Raw genomic sequence first — 25,972 nt, forward strand, 5'->3', positions numbered from 1 at the left:
CGCTCTTCCTGTATATCCCCTGGGCCTTGCCTGCGCTGGGCAGAGGGTGACTCCTCTTACTGGAAACTCCCTCCCTCGGCTTCCACGACCTAATTGTCTTGTAGAGCTTCTCCCTCCCCTTTGACTACATTTCACGTTGTCCCTGTTTGTAGTCTTTCCTTGATTATTATTACTCTGCCCCGTTTGGCCTCTGACTTCCCTCTCAGCGGAGCAGGTCTCTTGCGAGCCGGTAGCCCACACCGAGCAGCCTTGTGGCTTCACGTGGCAGCTCGATGGCGGGTTAACCGACGCCCTGGGAAGCGCGCCGTGCTCTGTCCTGACCGTGTCTGCTTTCAGTTTTGCCATAGCGAAAAGAGGCCGCCTGCTGCTTGCCGATGACATGGGCCTGGGGAAGACCATCCAAGCCATCTGCATAGCCGCCTATTACCGGAAGGAGTGGCCGCTCCTGGTGGTGGTACCGTCCTCTGTGCGCTTCACCTGGGAGCAGGTCAGCTCTCCTGGTGCCGTGATTTTAACGAGGAAGGCTTTCCTCAGTGTCAGAGTCATCAAACGACAGTTTGGGGACAGGACCTGGGGAGCTCGAAAGATCTGTCTCAGCTGGAGGAGGAAGGGAGCCTGCTGAGGCCAGGCTCCTGGGTTTCTGAGTTAGAATCAGGCTAGGCCTTTAGGGAGGAAGGGCAAGGCCTTACCAAGCTCAGACTTGCTTCCGTCTGTCAGTAGACGCTTCCTGAGCACTTCTGGTGCCCCTGCGAAGAACACCTTTCACCGTTACCCCACTTAAGTTTCAAAATAGTTTTACTTCCTTTATTTCCCTTAATCCTTAAACAGCTGTGTTCAGCAGACACAAGATATTAACCCCATTGACAGATGAGAAAACTGTGTCTCCAAGAGGTTAAGCACCCCCATGCTTGCTGCTAGCGAGGAACGGTTCCGGGCCTTGAGGTCGCACCTCCTGTCTTTGGGCTCAGGGCCCACACCGGTAGCAGGTGGTGTGGGCAGGATGTTTACAGTCTACCGGGCACCTTTATGGCAGAAAAACCTGACATGACCGTTGTATTATCACTCAGCTGTGAGCTTTGTCTCCCATAAATCCAGGGATCAGAGTGGTCCCATGAAATGAATGAAACTCTACGTAAGCAAACGTGGTGAGGATGGAAGACGTGGTTCATCATCCATAGCTTTTCCCAGCTTCGTGCTGCTCGAGGTGGCTGTTGGCTTCCTCATGCCGAGGCTGTTACTAAGCCCCCGTGAGCTGCTCCTGGGGAAGAGGCAGCTCTGCCTGCAGCCACGGGGCCTGACGCCCAGACATGCCCTTCCAACCCAGGAGAAAGCAAAACTTAAAACAAGTGCATATCGAAACAGTACCTCACTCTCTTCTTGTGCTTGTGATCTGAATTGTGCCAGAGGCCCTAAGAACTAACAGTTCAACACACGCTAGATTCCCACAGCACCCTCGGAAATTCTAGGGAAGAATAGATGGTCAGAGGCTTATAAGCAGGACAGAGCCTGGCCTTGCGCTCCCGGAATCAGAATGGTGTCAGCCCAGGCTCACTGGGAGCACCCAGACCCCCGACCAATGACAGAGGCACCTGGTGGCCATCCACTGGCTCCAGGTACTGGCTTTGGCTAGAGATGGCAAGATTTCTGGGGAAAGGAGGTGCCTTTGTAGAAAGCACTGAACATTTTCATCGTCATCAGTGCCTTTGGTGTACCAGGCTCTGCTAAAAATTCCTTTATAAAATTCCTCTTAAAAAGAATTGCATTCTTTCCTCGCAGAAACTTGTCATCTTGCTAGAGGTCACAGAAGTGGAATCCACAGACACCCCAAAGCGACTGCTAGCAAGGGCTTGCTTACCGAGGAGAGAAGTGTCCTGTTAGTGGAAAGTGAAAGGGTGTGGGTGGGTGGGAGGAACAGGGAGGCGACGGTTGTTCGTGGGGACAAGGTTATGCTGAATGCAGGAGGGTGGGAAGGGGAAGAGACCGAGTTTGTCTTCAGGGGGCATTAACGTTGTTCCGCGTGGAGAGAGGCGGTGGGTGGGTTAGCGGGGCCACAGCTGGCAGCTGCCAGGCTGGATCACCCCTTGGGTTTTGTTCTCTCCTGTCACCCGCAGGCCTTTCGTCAGTGGCTGCCGTCTCTGAGTCCAGACCACATCAACGTCGTGGTGACTGGGAAGGACCGCCTGACAGCTGGCTTGGTCAACATTGTCAGTTTCGATCTTCTGAGCAAGTTAGAAAAGCAGCTAAAACCCCCTTTTAGAGTTGTCATCATTGTAAGTGACTTGGCAGAATGTTTAAGTACTTTATCTCTGGGAAAACTTTCTGCTCGAACGCTCCAAGAATGTCCATATCTGTAATCTCATGGAGCCTCACTAGGTTTCTAGGAGAGTAGAAATCACTGGCTTTGTTTTGTAGGGAAGTGATCTTTCATTTCTCTCAAATAGCGCTTCTCGACCCTGGCTACATATTAGGATCTTCTAGGGCAGGGCCGGGCGCTTTTTGGAAAATTGTGGTTTACTAGGTCTGTGCTGGAGGTTTCTAGCCCACCTCTCCCCACGGGGGGTCACATTGGAGGCGAGCACGTGAACCCCCGACAGCCTGGGGCTCCGGGAGCTACAGCCTGGACAGCATGGGCCTGTGCCTCCATCTGGTGCCCTCCTGTCGGCGTGACTCAGACGTGCAGTTCAAACAGTTAATAGATTTTCTTCCAGATGATATAAGGACGCTCCCTACCTATCAAAGAAAAGCACTTTTTACCCTAGTTGTTTTGTTTTTAAAGGAGGCTTTACTAAGTTTAGAGTCCTGCTCCCAGGTGTGATGGTACATCTTGTAGCTGCCGCTTGCCTTCTTCTAACTCCTTTGTACTCCAGAAGGAAAGTCTAGAGAGACTGGCTTCCAGCCTCCTCTGTCAGTACTCAGTGTGTCTACATGGCTCACAAATACAGCCCTGAAAACATGGCTCACAAATACAGCTCACAAATCCCCACTCCTGTCCGGCCAGCTACCACCCCCAGTCCAGGTGACAGACGTCCCGGGGCGAAGCCTGCGGTGGATGGTTTCCAGGGGAAGCTTATCCTCGCTTTTCCTCTTGGCAGAACAGGGAAACCCAGTGCCTCCGGGTAACACGAAAGGTTTTTTATTGAAGCGCGTGACTTGAAAAAGCCAATGGTGTTTTCCTCCTCTAAAAATAGGATTCTCTACCTACAGTGGCCTCCCAGATCTTGCTGCGCATCTGGTCTAGTGCACATCTCATCTAGAAGGAGCTAAAGAAAGGGCTTTTAGAAAACTCTCTGAGGACCTCTGAGTCACTCACGTCAACAAGACTGCAGTGGGGTACCCTGCCTCAGGTTTCCTGGCAGCAGGCTGACTGCGAGGGAGGCACCTTCGTCTATTGGCTCAGCTAGCCAGAGGTCGCAGGCAGCTCTGTGCCCTGCCCAGGGCTGTGTGCCGCGGGTGTGGAGGGAGCGGTCAGCCCCTGGTCTCCGGGGAGCCGCAGTCCAGTAAGACAGACCGACACACACGCAGATCGTTACAGTCCCTTCCAGGGCCTTCGGAGATGCAGGAGCCAGAGCCTGTGGGAGCTCAGGGAAGCAGGGGAGAAGGCGCGGGCTGGGCCGCAGAGCCTTGAGCCTTGACCCGGGGCACACACGGGTCTTCAGCACACGGCGTTAGTGCTGTGCAGGGGGGCGGTGCAGTCTTACAGGCCAGCAGAGCACCTTTCAGGGGTTTGTCCCGTGCCGCGTGCGAGGTGGTCAGGGCAGGGGAGTCGCCAGCCCCACTTTGCAAGTGGAGAACTGTCCCTGAGAGATGAAGCCACTTGCTCACAATGTCATAGAGAAGATGCCCCAGAGCCTGGTCCTTGCCCAGGCCCCCAGCCGTCTCCTTGAAGGAGAAAGCACTAAGAGAGGCAGCCTCAGTGTGACGCCATACCAGGGTCAAGCTTGACGTGGGCTCTCTCTCTGTCTGCTCAGGGTTTGGCCTTGTTCACTTACGTGACTGTTCCTTTTCAGGATGAATCTCACTTCCTCAAAAACATTAAGACTGCCCGCTGTCGTACAGCTGTGCCCCTCCTCAAGGTGAGTGCTACTGAGGACAGACTTGGTGCCTGAGCCCACTCAGCACTGAGATCTGCTGTATTTTGCTCGGGCTGGACTGGTGTCCAAGGGGAGCAGGGGCCGCAAGTCCAGGGCTGCAGGCCGTGGATGTGACTTAGCATTGACTCAAGGCATCTCTACTTAGGACTTTGGTACCAGATTCGTTTTTCTTCCTAACATCCTGCTGAGGAACTAGTGGTCAGTGCAGTCGTCTGTCTCTCAAAGATGAAGACCTGTTGAAGGACACTGGCCAGGTTGGACCTCACTCTGGACTGTCCTCGGGCTCCTCCTGGACAAGGCAGAGGGACAGCCTCCAGCTGCGGGTCCTCTAAACGGCCCAGGAGGAACTGCCTGTCTTCCACGTGGCTTGCGGGGTCAAGCTCTCATGGTGCAGACTCAGAAACAGGCCGTGGGCATCAGCAAGACGCGCCACAAAGCTGAGGCCTGCTTTATAAATAAGATGATACCCTTTTCTGGGGCTGCCCTAAGGCTATTTTGTTAGCAGGAAGGCCAGCCGTCCACATCCTTTTCTGGGGTGGTCTAACATGCTGAGCCTTTGGCTGCTTGAGTCCTGGTTTCAGAGCAGAAGGAGTGTGTGTGTGTGTGTGTGTGTGTCTGTGTGTGTGTGTGTGTGTGTGTGTGTGTGTACAGCGCAGCTTTGAATCTTTATCCAAAGGCATTGTATTCTGACCTGCAGTATAAGCTCCATGCTTTGTGTGGTACACACTTCGGTGTCTATATTTTGTGTCCCAGCCCCTCCATCCCCAACGGAGGGAAGGCCCCCAAATTTCCTTCCATCTATTTGGGGTGAGCTTTTTCCTACTTCAGGGAAAAAAGTTGTACAATTAGAAAAGTAGTCTTTTCTCTCATAACAAGGTAGAAACAACTCACAGGTCACTTTGGGGGAATCTCCTTTGGTTTGTATGAACCGAGCAAACGAAAGCGCGTGTTCATCTTGGGCTCTTGGGTTGCACCTGATTTTAAAACTGCAGCTTTTATTGCTTAAAAGAAGCTTTAAGTTGTACCTAAGCTAGGGAAGACAAATATGCTAAATGTTGGTGAAACTTAATAGCATATGAAAATCAATATTTTCCAACTCCCCACAAAACACAGTTGAGTGTTTGCTCATTTCAAGTTTGTTTTGTGTTCGGAGTAACAGGTAATATGATAACATCTTCCAAAGCAGGATTATGTCATTCTCTCCAAACCTAAAGGTCCTTTACTTAAAAACCTTGATTCTCTGCCCAAATTACCTATAAATGTTTATAGGTTGAGAGCCATTTATGGACACACTTAAATGTTTTTCCCAAAGTGGTGACCCTTCTTTTGGGGAATTTTCATATGTTTTCTTTTGAAAAATGTTAATAGACCCTGGTACTGTGGTTCCAATTTTACAGCCATAACTAAAATTAAATCTGTATACCCCTGATTGTTTAGACAAAAGAAACTGCACAGTACATAGATGATATCATTAGAGATATAATAGGAAAGCTTCTTAGCAACTGTCTTGTTAATGCAGTCATTGCCTGGTCAGGCAAGCTGGACTTAAATATTGGTTTCTGAAATATGTGCTTCTGAGACCTTTTAAAGCAGTGTCTACGTTTTTCAGATCTTGGGTATATTTCAGAGTGACACATTTAAAACAAAATTTTAACTGCTAACTAGTATGTATTACTCTGCATTGGCCGTAGAACTCGGATGAATTAATGTTTCAAAACAGGACCCGTGAATATAGCCTGTTCGTGGGTGTCTGGAAGCCACTGTCATCCATGACATTGACTTCACGTGTGCTGGACTGTTGGCACAGTTGAGGATGAGGCATCCTGTGTTATTCTGTTCATCAAACCTCCCACCTCTCTGCTGTATTTCCGTCGAGATCAGAGTTCCTCAGCCTTGGCACTGTCGACATTTGGGCCTGGATAATTCGTTGTTATCCACAGGGCTGTCCTGGGCATCGTAGGACATTTAGCTGCATGCTTGGCCTCTACTCACTAAATGCCACTGGCTCCTTCAGTTGTGACAACCAGAATTGTCTTGGCAGGTCTTGCCATGCGTCCCTGGGGAGGAGGGGGGAATTACCCCTCCCCATTTCTGTTAAGAACCACTGATCAGACACTAAGGAAATGAGTGAATCTAGGTATTTTGGGAATGAGAGTTGGGAAAAAGGAAAATAATGCCTTTGAAGAGCCAAAGAAGGGCCGAATTTAATAGCACTTGACTGTTCCTCTAACTTGTGCATCTCTTAGAACTATATTCTGATAATTAATATGTCCAAATATTTTCAGCAGATGTTCATGATGAGGTAATTAGGTTATATCCTACTGTCTGTGAGATAGGCCACATCATGTGGGTTTCCTGAATGGAAACAGCAGCTGCAGGCAGAGGACGTTTTGCTTAGGTTGTAAGAAACTAGCGGTGTTGTCCCCTGGGAAATGTGGCATCTTTCTTCCCCTATAGCACCGTTTTCCTGGGCTGCGAAGCGAGGTGGTTCTGTTTTCATCTGCAGTTGACCCTTGAGCAGCGGGGGTTTAACATGCCTTTAACTTATATTTAGCTGGCCCTCCGTATCTGAGGTTCCTCCGCATACTGAGATGCATCCAACCTTGGGCAGTATAGGACTGTAGTATTTACTATTGAAAACATCTGCCTAAGTGGACCTGTACAGTTCAAACCTGTGTTGTTCAGGGGTCAACTGGGTGAAAGTAGGCAAGACAGAAAGCTATAAAGAACAAAACTGAAATCACCTTTAATCCCTCCAACACAGAAAACCACTGTTAACAGTTTGGTTATTTTTCTAACATGTCAGCTGTAGGGCAAGATCTTTTTTTTTTTTTTTTTTTTTTTTTTTTTTGGCGGTACGCGGGCCTCTCGCTCTTGTGGCCTCTCCCACTGCGGAGCACAGGCTCCGGACGTGCAGGCTCAGCGGCCACGGCTCACGGGCCCAGCCGCTCTGCGGCATGTGGGATCTTCCCGAACCGGGGCACGAACCCGTGTCCCCTGCATCGGCAGGCGGACTCTCAACCACTGCGCCACCAGGGAAGCCCCCAAGATCATTTATAATGGTTTGGGAGCGTTCTGTGGTATGGACGCATCCCATGATTTAACCCTTAGTGTTGGACACTATTTAGCTATTGTAAATAATTCTGCAAGTGAACATCATCCGTATGTTCATAGCTTGTATACTTTGTCCTCTTAGGATGAATTCTTCCACTCAGAATTTCTGGGTCGTAGTTTTACCTTTTGATAGTTGCCTCTGAAATCCAGTCTGGCCATGCATCACCACCTTCACTCCTGCTCAGGCCAAATCACATGGTCTTTTTCTCCACATGACTCCAGCCCTGAAGGGTATCTGACTTTTCCATTGTGAGCAGTGAGGTGTGTTTGAGTTTCCTTTAGTGGGTTTTTTTTTTTTTAATTTATAGTGCTTTTTATTGTTAAACCAGTTAGATTATTTCTTTAGCAGAAGAAGGGCCCTCAGAATCCCACCATCCTTCCCTAATAAACAGCTGTTTCTCTTTTTGTGGGAGTTGAGTCCTTTTATGTCTGTCGATTGGCTAGATCAGGTGAGCATAGTGGTCTAAGGTGTCTGAGCTTTTTCTTTTCCTTTTTCATTGAAGTGGTTTAACTAGGTGATATATTTCAAGAGTACAGAAGGCTGTACAGTGAAAAAGAGCTCCTTCTCTCCCCTCTGGATCCCCCAGTCCCTTGATCTCTCTCCTCGAAGACAGCCACAGATACTGGATTTTGGGGTTTAGTTGTAAAAATTAGTCTGTGCCCATGTCAGTACATTCAACGTGTGTTTCCTTTCTCCCTCCCTAGAGTGTTCTACAACCAGTTTTGCACCTTCCTTTTTTCACTTAATGGCGTGTCTTGGTAATCATGCCACCTCATTCCCGATAACTGGACCTCATTCTTACAAATAGTAGTCTATTGTATAAATCTGTCAGAATGTGTATCATCTGATCCCTTTTGTTGGATTTGTAACCAGGTTTTGGTTGTTTTGTACAGTACTACAATGGCAGTACTTGTGATATACAACCAGGGAGTCGAAAACCCTGTTCCTCTGCACCTAGAACAGAAAACCCAGTCCCTCTGCATTTGGAGAGATGGCTCTTTGCCTCTTCAGGCCAGAGCGGGGGCGGTGTCCGCTGGAGGGTCTGCTGTCACCCACAGTGTGATCAGGCAGGCTGCAGGAAGAGTCCCCTGCTCGTGTGAATCAACTAACTTCTCTCTGACGCTAAATAGAAATCGTTTTTTTGCATTGTTCCATTGTGGGTTTCTTGGGTGCTAGATGAGTTACCTGTAAGGCGTTCAATTTAGGGTTGATTTATGTAGTTTTATGCATTTATATTTTCCTAAACTGGAAGTTCTCAAGGGTAGAGGGTGGCATATAAACCACGTGAAACCGGGCACAATTAAAGGCCTTACGGATGACAGTGATGACAATAAACGTGTCGGGGCTGAGCAGGCTAAGTCATTCCATAATAGATGAGACGCCGTATTGGTTTCCTGTCAAAGCTGGCCTTTTTTCTCTTTCCATAATGCTGCCTCTGCTTTTTTTTAACACCCACAAGCATCCATTTTTAACGGTTCCATCACCACCCTAGCCTGGACAGTATATGGGAGGTCTGACTCCATGTTAACTCAGTCCTATAAATATCGGGCAGAGAACCCTGAAGTTAATTTCCAGCACCTGATCTGTGAGCTGCTGCCCAGGCTCCATCCCCAGGCTACAGCAGTGATGATGTGGGGAATAGGTTTGGATGGTGAGCTGATTTTTTCTTACTGATAAGACTTTTCATTTTCCCCGTTTCATTGAAATGGTCTCGAGCCAAGGCAAGTGGTGCAACAGGCGTCATTCAAGAAGCTCATTGTTATTTTAATGAGTCTGCATTAAACCATGTAGGTAATTAGAAGGCCCAGGTAATTGAACTGTGGAAAATTATAGCTGGAGAAATTCATAGCTCTCCTGTCATAATGGAATTAGGTCTTGGCAGTTGCTGAGAGGGCAAAAGTGCATCTCAAGAACGGTAAATATATGGTATATTTATAAAGAATCATTTTTCTTCCCTCTGCTGCACCTTTATTTATTTATTTTTATGAGGCAGTGTATCTATCTGAAAACCTGATTTCCTCCCCTAGGTGATTGACTGCATGCGATTGCCTTATGCTGCCATCATTAACTCAAGGTTACAGTGGTTAACAAGCTGTTTCTAGACAACTGAGGCCCCCAGTAGGGTCCCTTCCTAGAGCTGAAATGGATTTTACCACCAGTGATCTTTGGCCACTCCATGTTCTAGTACAGTAGGGAGTGTCTCCTTTTTTATCTCACCCTCTTTCTCATCTGAGTAAGAGGTGGGATTTTGGGTCTGGTCTTCTTGGGTCAGGTTGGTGTCGCGATAAGGAGGAACCCGAAGTCTGTCATTGGAATTGACCAACTGTTTATGCCCATCCTGCCCTCAGCTGAGCAGGCTGCTGCAGGCCTGGGCTGAGTGTAGGGTAGGTGGATCCGGGTCCCACCTTTTAAAGTCCTTATTAACTGCCAGATGAGCTTGAATCAGGGATCTCTAGGCTCAAAGCATTGTGCAGCTGAGTTAGTGACAGCCTTTTTTTTTTTTTTCCTCCTCTAAAGAAAACAAATAGAGGCTTATACACAGGCCATTGCTGATGCTTTCTCCTGGGATTGAGAAAGGGCTGGTCCTAGGTGTCATTATCTAATCATAGGTTCAGCTTGGATGTCAGAAATCCATCCTGGAAAAAGTTGGGACCTGCTGCTGTCTCCCCTACTTCCCCTTCCTCTAACCATGCTGGATCCTTTGAGTTTACTCCACGTTCTGCAGGACACCAGTTAGCTTCCTTGTGAATATTTTTAGGCATACGGTGAATATTTATTGATTGCTTACTTTGTGCCAGCCACTGCTCTACGAAAACAGAGGTGGACACAGCCCAGTCCTTGATCTCAAGAAGCTTGCAGTCTAGTGAGGGAGACAGACAAGATAGAATTCAGTGTAAGGGACTAAGTGCTGATGTAGATGCAGGCAGAGGGTGTGGCCAAGGCAGCTTAGGAGATGACGCCCAGCCTCTTACATGGGTCACACCGTGAGGTTTTTGGAGCACACATGCTCTTTTTCTCTGGTCATGGTTCCTTCGCTTAGAGTTCCCAGGTTGTGGCCCCCCAGAGCTCTGGAGTGAGGCCAGCCGCAGTGTCTTTGGAATCTAGGTCTACCTTGGATCTAAGATGCACGAACTTGAGTAGTACCTGCGGTCAGAGTGCGAGGAAGTGAAGGTGTTCGTGCAAGATCCCAGGGGTGTACTGTTCCGGGGGCCTCGGCTCCGACGCCTGGGGGTGCTGGGGACATCCCTTGCGTGTCCTCTGTGTGTCTCAGCATCTTGGGCTTTTGTGTTCTAGGTTGCCAAGAGGGTGATCTTACTGTCGGGCACCCCAGCCATGTCCCGGCCGGCAGAGCTCTACACGCAGATCCTCGCCGTCAGGCCGACTTTCTTCCCTCAGTTCCACGCCTTTGGACTTCGCTACTGTGGCGCCAAGCGGGTATTTGTTCTTTATTCCCCCTCTTCCCCGCCCACCCCCACCCTGATTTTCACACTTCCCTTTCCATTCCTTCTTTTCGGCTGTGGTGTGATCAGAAGAGCACTGGCCGTAGAGCTGGATTCAGATTTTAGCTCTGCTTTGCCCCTAACTCTGACCTTGGAGTGTCCTCTAGGGTAAGATAAGAGCAGCCCCTCCGAGTTCTAACGCTTGTGGTGATTCCACGTTAGTGTTTTCCAGTAGAGCGACCAGTGGCCAATGCGTAGGTGCCTGGAGCTCTGAAAGCCAACAGCTCTTGCCTCAGAGAAGGGCACTGAGGTGAGCTCCAGGTGAGGCCGAGGCCCTACATAGTCTGCGCAAAAAGGACAGAGGAAGCCTTTGAACAGGTGGAGTGGGAAGCATGATCTCATGCTCCCCTGGTGGGCTCTCATCAGTGGGCCTTTGCTTATAAATGTCGACTCATTATAGTGAATCGTGCCCGGTCAGCAGGCCAGAAGCCTCTGACCTGCAAATTATCTCTATGAATACGGTGCCAATGGAGCAGCTGCTCCTGAAGCTACAGTCTGCACAGCTTCCGTTCTCCAAAAATGGCAGAGGAAGCCTTGTAAACAAATGCCATTGCAATCAAAATCGTGATTTTTGGACTTCCCTGGTGACGCAGTGGTTAAGAATCTGCCTGCCAATGCAGGAGACACAGGTTCAATCCTTGATCCTGGAAGATCCCACATGCCGCGGAGCAGCTAAGCCCGTGAGCCACAACTACTGAGCCTGCACTTTAGAGCCCCGCTCGCCGCAACTAGAGAAAGCCCGTGCACAGCAGCAAGACCCAACGCAGCCAAAAAAATTAAAAAATTAAAAATTTTTTAAAATCACGATTTCTAAAACCTGTTTTTTTTAATAGATTTATTTATTTATTTATTTATTTATTTATTCTTTTGGCTGCGTTGGGTCTTCCATGGCTTTGTGTGGGCTTTCTCTGGTTGCCGAGGGTTTCTCATTGTGGTGGCTTCTCTTGTTGTGGAGCACGGGCTCCACGCCTGTGGGCTTCAGTAGTTGTGGCACACAGGCTCAGTAGTTGTGGCGCACGGGCTTAGTTGCTCCACGGCATGTAGGATCTTCCCGGACCAGGGCTCGAACCCGTGTCCCCTGCATTGGCAGGCGGATTCTTAACCACTGCGCCACCAGGAAAGCCCCCTCAGTTTTTTTTAGCTGAAGAAAAAAAGTTTATTTAATGACGTGGGGAAATAAAAGAGTGGAAAAAAGTAGGATGCGAAACTTTCCCTGTAGTTAATTATTCATTCTTTGTCTCCCTCTCTTCCCCCCCTCCTCCTTCACCCCGCCCTGTGTCTTTCTCATGTATGACTGGAAGATAAGGTATGCCAAAATGGATTACTTTCGTAAATGAGAAAGTCAACATTTAAAAAAAGATTTAAATTACATTAGTCACAAATGCGAATTCCTCCTGACGGGCCGTTGACTCCATTAGCGGTCACCAGTCTGGCCATCTGGCTGAGCGTGGGACCCCATCTTCCTCAGCGGTGCCTTTCTGCCAAAGCTCCGCTTTCAGAAGGATGACCTTGCCAGACAAAGGGCCACTGCTGAAGGATGAATTCCTCACTGGGCTTTCCTCTGGATGCCCCAGTACCGCACTTTTGAATACAGATCAGGAAAATTCTAGCTGCCACCACCATCTCTCTTGCAAACCAGAGGAAAAGAGTCAGGAGTTGGAGAGCAGAGGAAGGGGTGAAGGGCAACGTTTTTGTCTTTTCTCACCAACCTCTTTGTCAGCTGCTGCATTACAGGGCACATGCGTAGCGTGTGTGATCTCCACACTTGGCAGGTGAACTTGGCTGAGATTCCCTGTGCTGGGTCCCTCCAGACATGGCATAGACCTCAACTGGTAACATGCTCACCTCTGCGGTTTGGGGTCTGAGTCAGTGAACAAAGAAACACCGGTCGAATGAGCCTGCTGCCAGTGCTGGTGGGCCTGGGCGTGGTTCCTCTGTAGACTGATCACTTCTGACATCCTGTCACCCTCAGCAGTAATAATGTTGCCAAGTGCCTTTTCAAAGTATGCCCGAGCTGTGTTCAACCTGCAGATGGCCAAGGAGGCCCCGCCCCAAACAACACTTGGTCCTTCTCTGAGACTGGTAATCCACAGACGCCTCCCTTATGTAGTTCTTTCGCTCCTTCGTGTTCCCTCTGCCTCTGCAGGTTGAAGCAGGCCTTGGTTCGGCTGGAGCCAGGCCACCCCCAGAGTGTGGCGGAGCACGACCAGAGCTTCCAGGATTTCCTCGCTCTCCTTGTCTGCGGCCGTGTCTCCCTTGTAGCTCAGCAGCGCGTTCTTGGTGGACACAGCATGTTTCCTGGCCTGAGCTGGGGGGTCTCTCAGTGTCAGGTAGCCATAGCCAGGTTGGCCAAAGCCTGTGCACATTTCCAGTGTTCTTCCCCGGAATAACCTGAGACAGGATGACACACAGAACTAGCTCCTTGTTTGCTTAGGAGTTCGTTTTCTTTTTTTTTTCCTTAATCAGTTGAGCTGTTTGCTTCCGGCACTGGGCTGTTCTCTTTTCAGGAAGAGACACGCTCTGTGGCCTTCTCCTCCTTCTTGGCCTCTGTGCCCTCTTCACTCCCTCCAGACCCACCAGTGGGATACGGTCTCATCTGTTCGCTGGTGTGCTGGGGCCTTGGTGTGCTGTGATGGGTGGAGCAGAAGTCCCAGTCGGTGTCATTGCTGACGGGTGGGAGGTGATGGGGCTGGTTCAGACCTTCTTCCTGAGCCCAGCGTAGCTCTCTCTGATCCAGGCTCCAGAACATCCACGACCTGGAAACCAGAAAGGGAGAGTCACTCACTTCTCTTTCTAATCTCTACTTTCAAAACTGTGGCCAGGGTGATGGATTTATCCTTCAACAGTCGTCCTTTGTCCGGCAAGGTAGACTTGTCAGATGCCTAAACCCTGTTCCCGTGAGGTTCCAGTAGCACTGAATTAGAATGGCAGGCGCTGGCCCCTCTCTCAAGGGCAAATCACTTCTCATTTTCCCCCCTTGTTGTGCTGTAACCTTGAAGCCACAACTCCAGCTCACCCTGGCTTCTTTCCTGCGGGCAGTGTCCCTGTGCAGAGGCTCTAACTGGACTGTAAAGCCTCATTACTTCAGACCTTAAGGATTCCTGTCTTGTGATCAAGTCACAAATATGCCGAGCTGCTGTCTGCATTGAAGACGCTGACACTTGGAGAAATGGCTGCCCCTCACTCATCACCCATGCCACCTGGGAGAGAAAAGCCTTGCCATGCAAGTTAGTGATGTTAATAAGATCATCTGCCTTATTTTAAAATACTTTTGGAAAAGAAAAAACAGCTTTTCTAGTACTTTAAAAACATCCACTTACATTCAGAGTACTTATAATGTAACTTGTGGTGCTTGGCAAAGTTAATGGCAAGCCGTTTTTAGCTGGTTATTGAGGCAGGAGATTTCTATTATTCAATGTATTTAAAGCCATACACACCTTTAGCAAAGTTTCCCCACGGATCAGTCCAGGTTAGGTTGTGCGTAGCTGTGTTGATCCCTCAAGACAACTTGATTTCTGAAAAGGATCTTATCTTCCTCGACTGTCTGGACGCATGGTGTCGTGTTTAGCCAGGGGTCGGGGGGGCTGAGGGCAGAGCCATTCCCTGCCTTTACTGCTGCACTGTCCCTCCCTGGGTTCCCAGTCTCCGGCCACCATCTCTGCAGTCATTCAAGCCATCCTCAGATTCGCCCTTGTCCTCCTCCTGCTGCCACTGCCCCAGCATCCAAGAAAACATAGTCAGACGCTGCCTTCCCCATCTTTGTATCCTTCCTTTCACCTAGCCCAATGCCTGCTCCGTGATAAGTTTTCAATAAAAGCTTGTTGGATTGTAATTACGGTATTACGCATTTAAAACCTTTGGTATTATTGGGTTTTAACCTGCAAGGTTAAGAGTTGATAATATTAGAAGGTAAGAACATTATACCTAAATTAATTATGATATCCATTTGTTCCTAGCATGATTTTTATATAATGCAGCCAGTAGGCCAGGGCTACTTTTTTTTTTTAATTAATTAATTTATTATTTTTGGCTGCGTTGGGTCTTCATTGCTGCGCACAGGCTTCCTCTAGTTGTGGTGAGTGGAGGCTACTCTTCATCGTGGTGCGCAGGCAGCTTATTGCGGTGCCTTCTCTTGTTGCGGGGCACGGCCTCTAGGCGCACGGGCTTCAGTAGTTGTGGCACGTGGGCTCAGTAGTTGTGGCTCGTGGGCTCTAGAGCGTAAGGCTCAGTAGTTGTGGTGCATGGGCTTAGCTGCTCCGCGGCATGTGGGATCTTCCCAGACCAGGGATCGAACCTGTGTCCCCTGCATTGGCAGGCGGATTCTCAACCACTGCGCCACCAGGGAAGTCCCTACTTTTTTTTTTTTTCTTTTAACTGTGGCCAGATTCTTGCATTAAGAGAAGCCACTGAAAAGAATGCCCCATGCCGAGCTCATTTTCGACCCTATACCGTGAAGGCATTTGCTGAGAACTTCCAGTTGATTTCAGAGTGTACTTTTTCAAAAGAAGAAGCAGTTTTTGATCATTTTATTTCTCCACCTTTGGCTGTGTCTCTCCCTGCTCTCAATTTAGCAGGGGTTTATAGGACACCTGTCACACCTCCAGCATTATACCAGGTCCACTGGCCCTCGAAAATGATCAAGCCTAGCCCCTGCCCTCGGTGGTTCACAGTCCAGGGTGGGGTGAGGCATGAGGGAAAATGAGCAGCTGCAACCCTAAGGCAGCAGACACCCTGGCTCCCTGATTTTCTACAGGACCGTAGAAGTCAGTCCTGTTTCCAGTAAGACTGTTAGTGAAGGGCAGGGTTTTTATTTTCATCGGTAGCATCTTGTCTACCTGTGTGGTAGGAAGAAGACATTCTTGCTCACTGCCTCCTTGAGCTGCTAAATGAAGGAACCATTTTTATGAGGGACTGCCTGGGTGCTCTAAAACCCACCTCTGGTTTCAGCAAGACTGCAGCACCTGTGTTCTGGGTTCTTCCCTTCAGCCGCCTCCACCATGGCCACCACGATGGCATTCACCAGGTCACGCATGGTGAGGCCCACGCTGGGGAAGAGCAGCTTCGTAATCCCCGTAACCCTCATCAAATAAAGATATTACAGCATCATCTGTTACCTTGTGCAACAGGCTCAGTCGGGTAAGCCCTAGGGAAACTTTGTGCATTTAGTGTATGGGAAGAGTCTGACAAGCTGAGCGTCTTGTTTGTTCTTCAATGTAACGGGCACCAAACCGCTTGACATCTCGCCTTTGCTGCTAGAAAGGATAGTGCCAAACTGTGGGGCGCCATGATACACGTTTTTGGTTCTCTCATTCCCGACTTTCTTTCTTCCTATTCCTTCCTGTTTCTCATTTGTATTCTGTGAGATTTTATTCATCCCTTAAAGCCACTTGAAGTTCTCTGAACAAAGCCAAGGGAAGAGAGGGTTGCGAGAAGGCCATTCCCAGAGGTGACAGCTCCGGTCCTGGGCCCTGGGGACTCTCACGAGCTGTGTCTCGGTTCTGCCTCCACAGCTGCCCTGGGGATGGGATTATTCAGGCTCCTCCAACCTGGGGGAGCTGAAGCTCCTGCTGGAGGAGACGGTCATGCTGCGACGCCTCAAGGGCGACGTCCTCTGCCAGCTCCCAGCCAAACAGCGCAAGATGGTGGTGGTCGCCCCAGGCCGGATCAGCGCCAGGACCAGAGCTGCCCTGGATGCCGCGGCCAAGGAGATGACCACCAAGGACAGCACTGTGAGTCCGGGGCTGGAGATGGGGATTGGGAAGGTCCCCTTGTGCACAGCTGTTCCTTCCCTGGAGGGGCACTGCAGAGCTGACCCAGAGTCCCCCGACCTTGTCTTCCCATAACCTCTCCCCCTCACCCCGGGAAGGATGGTGAGCCCGCTTCATTTCTCAGCCTACCTAGTCTGCTTCCAAAATCTCGTATTAATTTGCAGTTTTCTACTTGTGTAGATCACTGTTGACGGACAGTCATAGAGATAAACCCCAGGGCAACCACAGGATGGTGATATGTATTCTGAATCCCTCAAAGAAAGTTGGAGTTTATGTTTAGTGTATTTTGAGAATACTTCCTTTAGTAACGGTCATTAGAAATTAGCCCTAAAAAAAAAAAAAAAAAAAGAAATTAGCCCTAAGTGTATTTGTTATATATGTGAATGCTCTAACCATCTCACGTCATTTGCTTTAGTCAAAAAAATAAATTGACATTTATATAGCAAAGAGTTTTCAAACCCTCTTAACTTTTAATCCTTATTACGGTCATTTATGGTTGGCAACAAATTGGCACCCCCATTTTATAGAGGGGGGAAACTGAAGCTCACAGAGAGTGGGATTTGCCCAAGGTCTTATGGCTACTCCGTGGCAGAGCTGAGGCTATAACCAAGCCTGTTAGCCCTATATATTAGGGCTCTTTCCACTATGGTGACTTTGTCTTTTCAAAACACTTTCGTTTCATATCTGTCTTTAGTGTCATACTGTGCTAAGTGCTATAAAGTAATCTATACCAGACCCGTTTCTGTCCTCTTGGGATAAAAACCTTGCAATTTTCATTCCCAAGAAAATGACAGTCATTGACATTTTCAGACATTATCATAAAGCATTATCTGGGCTTGATATTACCCTGTATACGGAAACTTAGATCTACATAAGATACCAGCCTTCTGGGAGAGTACAAAATAAATAAGATGGCAGGAGACAGAATGTGTGATTTTTTTTTTAATGTTATTTTACCATGTGATGAACAAGACTGGCTAGTAATTTTTAAGAAACAGTGTAGGGTAGAGGATGCACTGGTAACTTGTCTATAGCAGTGTTTAATTTATGCTGTATTATACATAATAATCGGGATGGCCTGGAGGAAGTGAGCAGGCGTAATCTCTTTGCCGTGGAGTTTTCAAGTGAAGTTCCTTAACGTTGACGTGGACATACAGACCAGTGGTCCTCAAATTATATTTCAGTGGAACCACGAGCAGAACCAGGGTGCTCTGTTTATAAAATCAGCATTGGTGTCTTTTTCCGATTTCTAGAGAAAAAAAGGCAGTGAATAAAAATTTTTTCTCAATTTTAGTTTTTTCTTAGAACTTTCTTAAACCTTTAATGTCTACTCACTTTTGCCCAACCAGTGAACTCCACTAGACAAGGAAACCAGTGAACATGTATAGCATATGTAATATTAATGGGAAAAATTCCGATGTATGATCTTTTTAGATGCAAAGGTCTGAATGTTTATAAAATGCTATGTTTTAGTTCCTTGTGTGTGTGATGGAAGAAAGTCTATTAGTATTTCGTGGGAGTCCCCAGAGGACACCCTCACCTGTACCCAGTCCATCTCCTGAACCAGGTGGTGGAGAGCAGCAGCCAGTGTAGACAACTGACAAAACGGTCTGTGGGCATTAGAATTGAGGAGGAAAGTCACGTTAAGTGGTCAAGAGGCAACTGTCAATTGTGCAGTATGGCCAAAAAGACGTATGGGAATTTTGAACTTAGTGCAGCAAGGTTTGAAAGCATTTTTTAAACTTTCTGCCAATGTACACAGTTAGGTGAGTGGCTCTTTCCAAAGATGATTTCATATGTAACCTGCAAGTTTGATTTCTGAGTTTATCGACAGTGGTGTGAAATTGACTAGGCTGAGCCATGGAAATCAGGAATATTGGGTGTTTATAACTCCCCGTAGCTATGCAAGTCCCTTAAATGCTTTGGGATTTGTAGATATTTTCTTCCCTAAAAAGGGGAGCCACGACCTGCCTCATAGGCTTGGTGCTGGAAAAGTATGAAGGACTTGGGACAGTTGCTCTGAGTCCTACCTGTTGTGTGTGATTGTTGTCTCTGCTTCTTCAGCCCAGAGTCTTAACACTATTTTGCAGATTGTGAAAACAAACCCTAAATTGCAGTGTAATTCTTCAAGAATCCAGTGGAGAAGGGGCCTTGAGTTCTTCCCAGTCCAGTGCTTGAGCATTGCTGTGTGCTCCCTTGGTGTCTTGGGAAGTTTAAGTTTGTCCCTAAGAGAGAGAAATTGAATAGATACAGGTTGCCTTCAGTATGATGCTCAAACCAGATGCTAAATTCTTTTAGATAATAAGACAAATTCTTGAAACTTTGGTTTTCTTTTGTGTTCTTTAATGTAAATTAATTTTTATAATGGAAAATCCAAGTAGCAAATGAATTTATGAGCATGACCCTTTAGAACATCAGAACCTTTCTTACTGTAAAGCCCCAGATTTGATGCATCTACAAACCGTGGATCTGACTGGGAGCACCCTCCTGCCAACTTAACCCAGGAAGGGGAGCCAGTGTCAGCCGGGTCTTGGGCCAGATGGCCATCAACATGCCTTCCAAGCCCTGACTGGCTGTGAAATCCTGAACTGAAAGTGTTAAAATGGAGAATCATGGTTTTGTGGTTTTAGTCTGTGAACCTACAGAAAGGACCCCACCACCACCATTTTTATAGCGACTCTGTAGCCCCAAGTTTCCCTGCAATTTTACACATTATGGTGGTTCCAGCAAAGCACTGCTAGCCTGTCAAAAAGTGATTTCTTTCTTTGTTCCCTCACACCTTCCCATCTGGAGGAAGACATTTTTTACAAAGCTTTAAATCACAGAAGCCAAGGTGAAGCGGCCAATTTATAAAACATAATGTACAGTGAAATCTTTTTCTGATTTTCAGCCAAAATAATAGATAGCTGTTCACAAGCTAAGAAAAGCTGACTCTAATCATCTTTTGTCTAGAGCCGTTTTTTTGATCAGCAAGACCAGGAACAGAAAAATGGAACTGGTCCATGCAGACTTCCTGGTGACAGTATCAGCTCACCTTTCTGCCGTTTGACAATCCACTTAGATTCCAACATAGAAAAACAAATTCAGAACCCAGTGGATCTAATTTAATAAAAATCTAAGAGGCAGGAACAAAGAATGCAGGTTATTTTAAATTTCCCAGGCCATGGCTGACAAAAGAAGTAATAAGATAGTTAATGGGCTAGTATTATGTCTACTCAGTTTGGGGAGCTTTTTTTTTTAAAGATAAAACTATTGATTTCCCCCACATTAAAAATACAATAGAGGGCTTCCCTGGTGGCGCAGTGGTTGAGAGTCCGTCTGCCGACGCAGGGGACATGGGTTCGTGCCCCGGTCCGGGAAGATCCCACGTGCCACGGAGCGGCTGGGCCCTTGAGCCATGGCCGCTGGGCCTGCGCGTCCGGAGTCTGTGCTCCGCAGCGGGAGAGGCCACAGCAGTGAGAAGCCCGCGTACCGCAAAAAAAAAAAAAAAGATTAACCCATCTATTTATATTACATAATTTTGGCATATATCATTTCGGTATTTTTTCTATAAAATTTATGTGTTTTTTGTTTTAATATATATTATTTATCTCTCTCTCTATATATTATAACTTATGTACATAATAAGCAACATGTATTTTAAAAGCAGAATTGGGATCTTACAAAGATACCTCAAGTGGGGAAGAAAGCAAGTTACAAAACTATATCTGTACCCTTTTCCATGTTGTTGTATGTTCTTCTAAAACATAGTATTTGAAGACTGCATGATGTTTTCTCACCTGGCTATATTGTAATTTTGCCAATCATTTGTAGTTGGACATTTAAGTTATTTCAATTGTTCGCTATGCTAAGTAACACTACACTGAAAAAGCAGTTTACATCTGAATTTGTGTACCTCCAATTCTATCCTGAGGGTAAATTTTAGGAGTGAGTTGCTGCATCACAGGGCATGGGCATATTTTGAAGACTTTTGGTACCTATTGATAAATCAGCCCCAAAAGGGTTATTAGCCCAGGGTAGCATCTCCCAAGCTGTGTGTAATAATGATGTTTGTTTTCTCACACCCACATTGGCTCTGCTTCTTAAATCTTGGGGCAGGGTTTCTGAAAGTGCTTTTCACCATCTCTCCATCTGTTTTGCCCTCTCCCTTTCTAAGAGCAAGTGTGGCCTGAGTGTGGGTGGGAGGGAAGGACTGACAAGAGTCTCTGAAGGAACTGGAGTTTAATTGTGGATTGAGAACGGGTAGGGTGCAGTCTCCTTGAGGCGTACACGCTGCGGGTGAGGTCGTCAGATGGGAGCCTGACACTGTCCCTTCAGCATATCCTACTAGGGACGCGTTCGGTGGTTGGAGGGCCTAACCTGCTGCAGGGGACCCTTTGAGAGACACGAATGGACTCCATGTGAGTTCATGGGCCACACGCGAAAAGTGTGTGTGTCCAGAGCCTCATCAGAATCCTGACTGGGCTTGGGGCTCAGAAACAAGTTAAGACACACACACAGAATCACATCTTCAATGTGAGTTCCCAGGAGGTTAGAGTTGTTTAATTTAACTGCTGCCACAAAATAGGAGGGACGGTGCCCACCACTGCCACGACTCATGTAGAAAATGAAATGGATCCACTACCCCGTCAGTGCCCCTACGGATGCCTATGGTTCCTGGGTCTCTTTCTTCTTTCTTGTCAAGGCCTAGAGGAGAGATGCTGTTTAAAGCCAAAAAACGATTTTGACCAGGCAGCTTTTCTCACCATCTGTGGTGTCTGTAATTTAAGGTGCAGTCCAGCTGTGGCTGCTTTTTCCTGAGTTATTAATGAGTTCAGGGCCACAGGTGTTTTTACTGTTGGGTCACCTCTTTGTTCCTTGAGGAAGCTGCCATGTCAATCACTGGCCTCACAGGGCCCAGGCCCAAAATGTAGGAGCATCTATAAACCCATGCTGGCTAGTGGAAGGGGATGGCTGCCCTACCAAGGATGGTAAGAGTATCTGTCCTCTCTGGGAACCCAAGAGTAATGGTAAATGTTATCTTGTATTGTTATGAAACTGGTTAAGCACCTCCTGGGTTAGCATTCTTTATTGGGATTTATTTAGATGCAAACTATAAAGAAAATACCGTTTCCTCTTGAGGGAAGTCAATTACCTTCTGTGCACACAGGCCAGAAACATGTGAATAACGTTATGAGATGATACTAGAATAGACTAGTTGGGGTCAGTTGGAAATGATTCAGTAAGTCTTAGAGGTGAGCTTAGTCAGTTGGGTATGGACACAAGTTGGCAGAAGGAAAGGGGTGGGGGGACATCGTGGGCCACTGTCATGTGTAAGTTGTCACCAGGCTGTAATACCTATAGTAAATAGGTGTGCTTAGCAGGGCTGCCTTCCCGCTGAGCACACGAGCTCGGTATGGATGGTGAAGCAATACCTGCAATGCCCTTGCAAACAGCGTGCATGTTCCTTGCCTCATTGGATTCTCACAACAGTTCTCGAAGGGTGACAGAACAGCTGTAATGCTACTTTGTCTCCCAGTACAAAACCAGAGTCCAGACAGTTCCTGTGGTGTGGCTAAAGCGAGTGGATAAGTCAGGGCCTCTTGGCTCTGGCGATTGATGTTGGGATTTGTAAAGCTCTTGGTGGTGATGATTACGTCAGCGTGTCGCGGAGTTCTCAGAGTGCGAGACTTTAAACCCTCGATTTCTCCTTCCACAGAAACAGCAGCAGAAAGAAGCCCTTATTCTCTTCTTCAACAGAACAGCTGAAGCTAAAATCCCATCTGTCATGTAAGTGGACACCAAGTGTCGACTTCTCTCTCTTTTAAAAAGAAATACCTGTTATCTTAGTCCGTCAGGATGGTTTCATTGCTCTGTAAGAAATGATTAGAGATTTGAATGATAGTTGCCTTGAATATAAAGTTTAGGGCACCACGGCCTCATCACCCAGGAGGCATAAGTAGGCTTGTCTCTGGAGCCCTGCCAGGATGTGCTTGGGGTCCCTGCGAGGTCCCGTCTTAACCCAAGTGAGCTGGAGCTGTAGCCACTTATGAGCAGGTTTGGGTGACCCAAACACTGAAGGGAAGTTTTCCTCTTGCTAAGAGAACTGTGGTCACTTGCCTGTAGGAAAAAAATTAGGGGTTTCACAGAAGACCAGGAAGCTGCCTTACGGAGATTCTCTGGTCGTCTCCAAAGACATCCTGTTTCAGCTGTCATTTACCTAAATAAGAAAGAAGGTGAATGCCATCGTTTGTTCAAAAGATACGGCCCAATAAAGATGTTAAAAAAAAAAAAAAGATACAGGCAAGTGGCTGTTGTCACACTTGGTCTCCTTCTGCCTTCTCAACTAAAGCTGGTGTAATAATTTCTGTTCTTAAAATTATTCACTGACGTGAAAGAAAAAAATCTCAATTGTCTGCCTTGGCTAAAGAAAGAAAAACCCACTGCTCTTCACATATCACTGAGATAGAAACTTGAAGCAAGTCTAACGACGTGCAGCTTGCCTAATTTTTTACTGTTTAACATTTGTGTGAGACTCAGGCAGGATAATGGTCCAAGTGATTCAATTACAATGAAATGAATTTAGCGTGGGTTAAGCGGTCCCAGATTGGCTGTGGGGACTGAGATCCATGGGTAAATGGAGACCTACAGCCTGCCCTGCCCTCTCACTCAGCCTCTGCATCTCCCAGCCTCACCGGCCTCTCCCTCTGCACCCCTAAATGTGGTTGGAGAGTGAGTTCGCTGCATTGTTCAAATCACAGACTCTGAGTGTCGGGCAGCTCTCCTTCACCCTCTGGGCACTGCCCTTTTCATTTATGATACTGTTTAAGAGACCAGGGAACTCCAGATGTGGTTTTTATGGCCTGGAAACTTCTCTCTCAGACACTAATCTGAATTGCCTCCACCTACATTTCTCATGTGCTGCTGAATAACACATGGCATGGGTGTGAGCCCCTTCCCTCGCTCTCTCAGCTTGTGACCTACAAAATCCAGGGTCCATTGAGTGCTGGGCCCAGAGCCACCCATTTCCCTTAGGAATTTTAAATCTAACCATTTTCCACCTTATAAATAAACTTCGGTAATACCTTGTCTTAGTCCATTCGTGCTGCTATGACAAAAATATCGTAGGCCGTGCACCTTAAACAACAAACATGTATTTCTCACAGTCCTAGAGGCTGGGAAGTCCAAGTTCAAGGTGCTGGCGGATTCAGAGTCTGGTGCCAGTTCTCTTCCTGGCTCGTAGACAGCCATCTTCTCGCTGTGTCCTTGCATGGTGGAAGGGGAAGGGTGCTTTCTCGGGTCACTTTTATAAGAACACTAACTCCATCTCCTCCCATAGGCCCCACACTGGGGGTTCGGATTTCAGCATATGAACTGGGGGGCAGGAACACAAACATTCAAATCATAACATACCTTATACATACTTTTTCAAAATTCCATGATAAATTATATAGTGATTTATAGTTTCCAACAGTTTTGACATCTGTTAACTCATGTCACATTTATAGACTCCTCGTGAGATCAGTAGAATAAAGTTAAAATGCAGAAACTGAGTAACGTAAATCTCTAAACTTCAGAATCATACAGCTAGTAAGTGGACATTAGATTATAAATCTTAAAACCCCAGTTTCCTCTGATAGTTGCTTTTCTTCCCACTTTTGCTGTTGTTCGTTTTCTTTTTAATGGACATCTTTCAATATAAAGCCAAGGTTATTGTGGTCGGCAGATATTTCCAGCTCGGTAGCTCAGGGACGTGAGGAACGGCAGAGCAGCAATGCCACGTCTGAGATGTAGAGGGATGAGAGGCATTAGGAAGACTGGGGGCCGTGGTGTTTATGGGCTGGCCAAGTTGATTTTATGGCCTTGTGACTTTCTGATGCTGTAGCAGTTAACTTTTTTGCTTATATCATGGCAAATTTTATGTCTCTCAAACTAATTAAAGTAGATTCTATTAGTACCAACAATTCACAAATTGAACTCAAATCCATACCGTAGTTGGTCATAGTGTTGTTTGAAAAAATTCTTAGACGTTTAGAAGAGAGTCCGCTTCCCTTTTCCCCACCTGCCTGTACTGTAATAGGAAACCTTGGAGATTTGTCCTTCTTCAAGGAGAGCAATGTCTGTTCTTTGCCCAGACACACACCCATGTGTGGGGATGGCCTCAGGCAGAGCGAGGGCTCCTTGTGTCCTGTCTGAGGAAGCTGACCTTCCCGACACCTATGCAGGAGCCACCGGTGACCTGTACTGGGACTGGGAACCCTCTACAGGGCGCGAGTGCCAGGGCAAGCTTGGGATCTGCCAACTGGGTGACTCCTCCCTACAGCTCCCGGGGGTCGCTGCCTTCCTTTAAGGCCGCAGCTAAAGATAAGGAGCAGAAAGTCAAGAAAAAACACAGTGGATGGATGAGAGAAGTAAATTAAAAGCAGAATGAAGACCATGTACACAAGGCCTTTTCACCCATATTCCTTGGCCTTGGAAAAAAGAATTCACTTATACCACTGCCTTAACTGCTGGCCCTGTGGTTTGCAGTCTGATGTGGGAGGGAGCTGGAGGGCGATCCCTGACGTCTCTTCAGTATTATTACTTACGTCTCAATACTACATTGCCAGAAATTTATTACTGTCAAGAATCCCTCAGTCCCTGCCCAGGCATTTTCAGATCTGTAAACAACACTTCAATTTTTATTGAAAACACATTATAATGATAGTAGCAGCCAAAGTGCAAACTGTTAATTATCTTGTATGATCCCAGGTAATAATAAGGTTTCAGTAACCTATCAGAGACACGTAAAACATAAGGATACTTTGATTTATTTGTGTTTGGGAGATGACTGACAAGTATGGAAGAACTCTTTCTGCATATGGCGGAAGACGACTTCCCCACAGTTCCTGAGGGCAAGGGGGAGAGGTCAGCTCTCAGAGGAGGGAGAGGATGAGCTGGGGAGGCAGGTACCCGGAAGGTATCTGCTACAGATGCAGTCACTTTTCAGTAATTAATCTCAGCTGGATTGCGTATGTGTTTAATTTATTGTGTTGTCATTGTCAAATGCAGTGAATATATCCTGGACCTACTGGAAAGTGGAAGAGAGAAGTTTCTAGTGTTTGCACACCATAAGGTGGTTTTGGATGCAGTTACTAATGAGCTTGAGAGGAAGGTAAGCTCCCTTTGAAATTCAGCACAGGATGCTTTTCTTGTTTGTGTGTCGACTGCTAAGCAGGCCAAGGTCAGATCTGAGCAAAGAAATGAGGTGAAGGTTTCCGGAAACATTTCTGTCGACTTTCCGAATAATTTTTCTTGCTTGTAGAACCATGAACAGGTTTGTTTTAACCCATCTTTTATTTATTTATTTATTTTTTAAAAATTTTTTTGCGTTACATGGGCCTCTCACTGTTGTGGCCTCTCCCGTTGCGGAACACAGGCTCCGGACGTGCAGGCTCAGCGGCCACGGCTTACGGGCCCAGCCGTTCCACAGCATATGGGATCTTCCCGGACCGGGGCACGAACCCGTGTCCCCTGCAT

General features: G+C 47.2%; 1 protein-coding gene and 1 pseudogene across 1 annotated transcript in view; one reads left to right on the forward strand and one right to left on the reverse strand.

The window, feature by feature from the left end:
* Nucleotides 1-25,972, forward strand: part of SMARCAL1 (SNF2 related chromatin remodeling annealing helicase 1) — a 50,546-nt gene that overhangs the window by 15,495 nt on the left and 9,079 nt on the right. The window contains exons 6-12 of the mRNA XM_007462855.1: nucleotides 337-487; nucleotides 2,112-2,270; nucleotides 4,008-4,073; nucleotides 10,501-10,641; nucleotides 16,217-16,435; nucleotides 22,173-22,243; nucleotides 25,505-25,607. Coding sequence (XP_007462917.1) covers nucleotides 337-487; nucleotides 2,112-2,270; nucleotides 4,008-4,073; nucleotides 10,501-10,641; nucleotides 16,217-16,435; nucleotides 22,173-22,243; nucleotides 25,505-25,607 — 910 coding nt within the window. The remainder of the gene's footprint in view (nucleotides 1-336; nucleotides 488-2,111; nucleotides 2,271-4,007; nucleotides 4,074-10,500; nucleotides 10,642-16,216; nucleotides 16,436-22,172; nucleotides 22,244-25,504; nucleotides 25,608-25,972) is intronic.
* On the reverse strand, nucleotides 12,435-15,738 carry LOC103075756 (tetratricopeptide repeat protein 23-like; annotated as a pseudogene).

Source organism: Lipotes vexillifer, unplaced genomic scaffold, assembly GCF_000442215.2.
Source record: "Lipotes vexillifer unplaced genomic scaffold, Lipotes_vexillifer_v1.1 scaffold1518, whole genome shotgun sequence".
Classification (NCBI taxonomy): domain Eukaryota; kingdom Metazoa; phylum Chordata; class Mammalia; order Artiodactyla; family Lipotidae; genus Lipotes; species Lipotes vexillifer.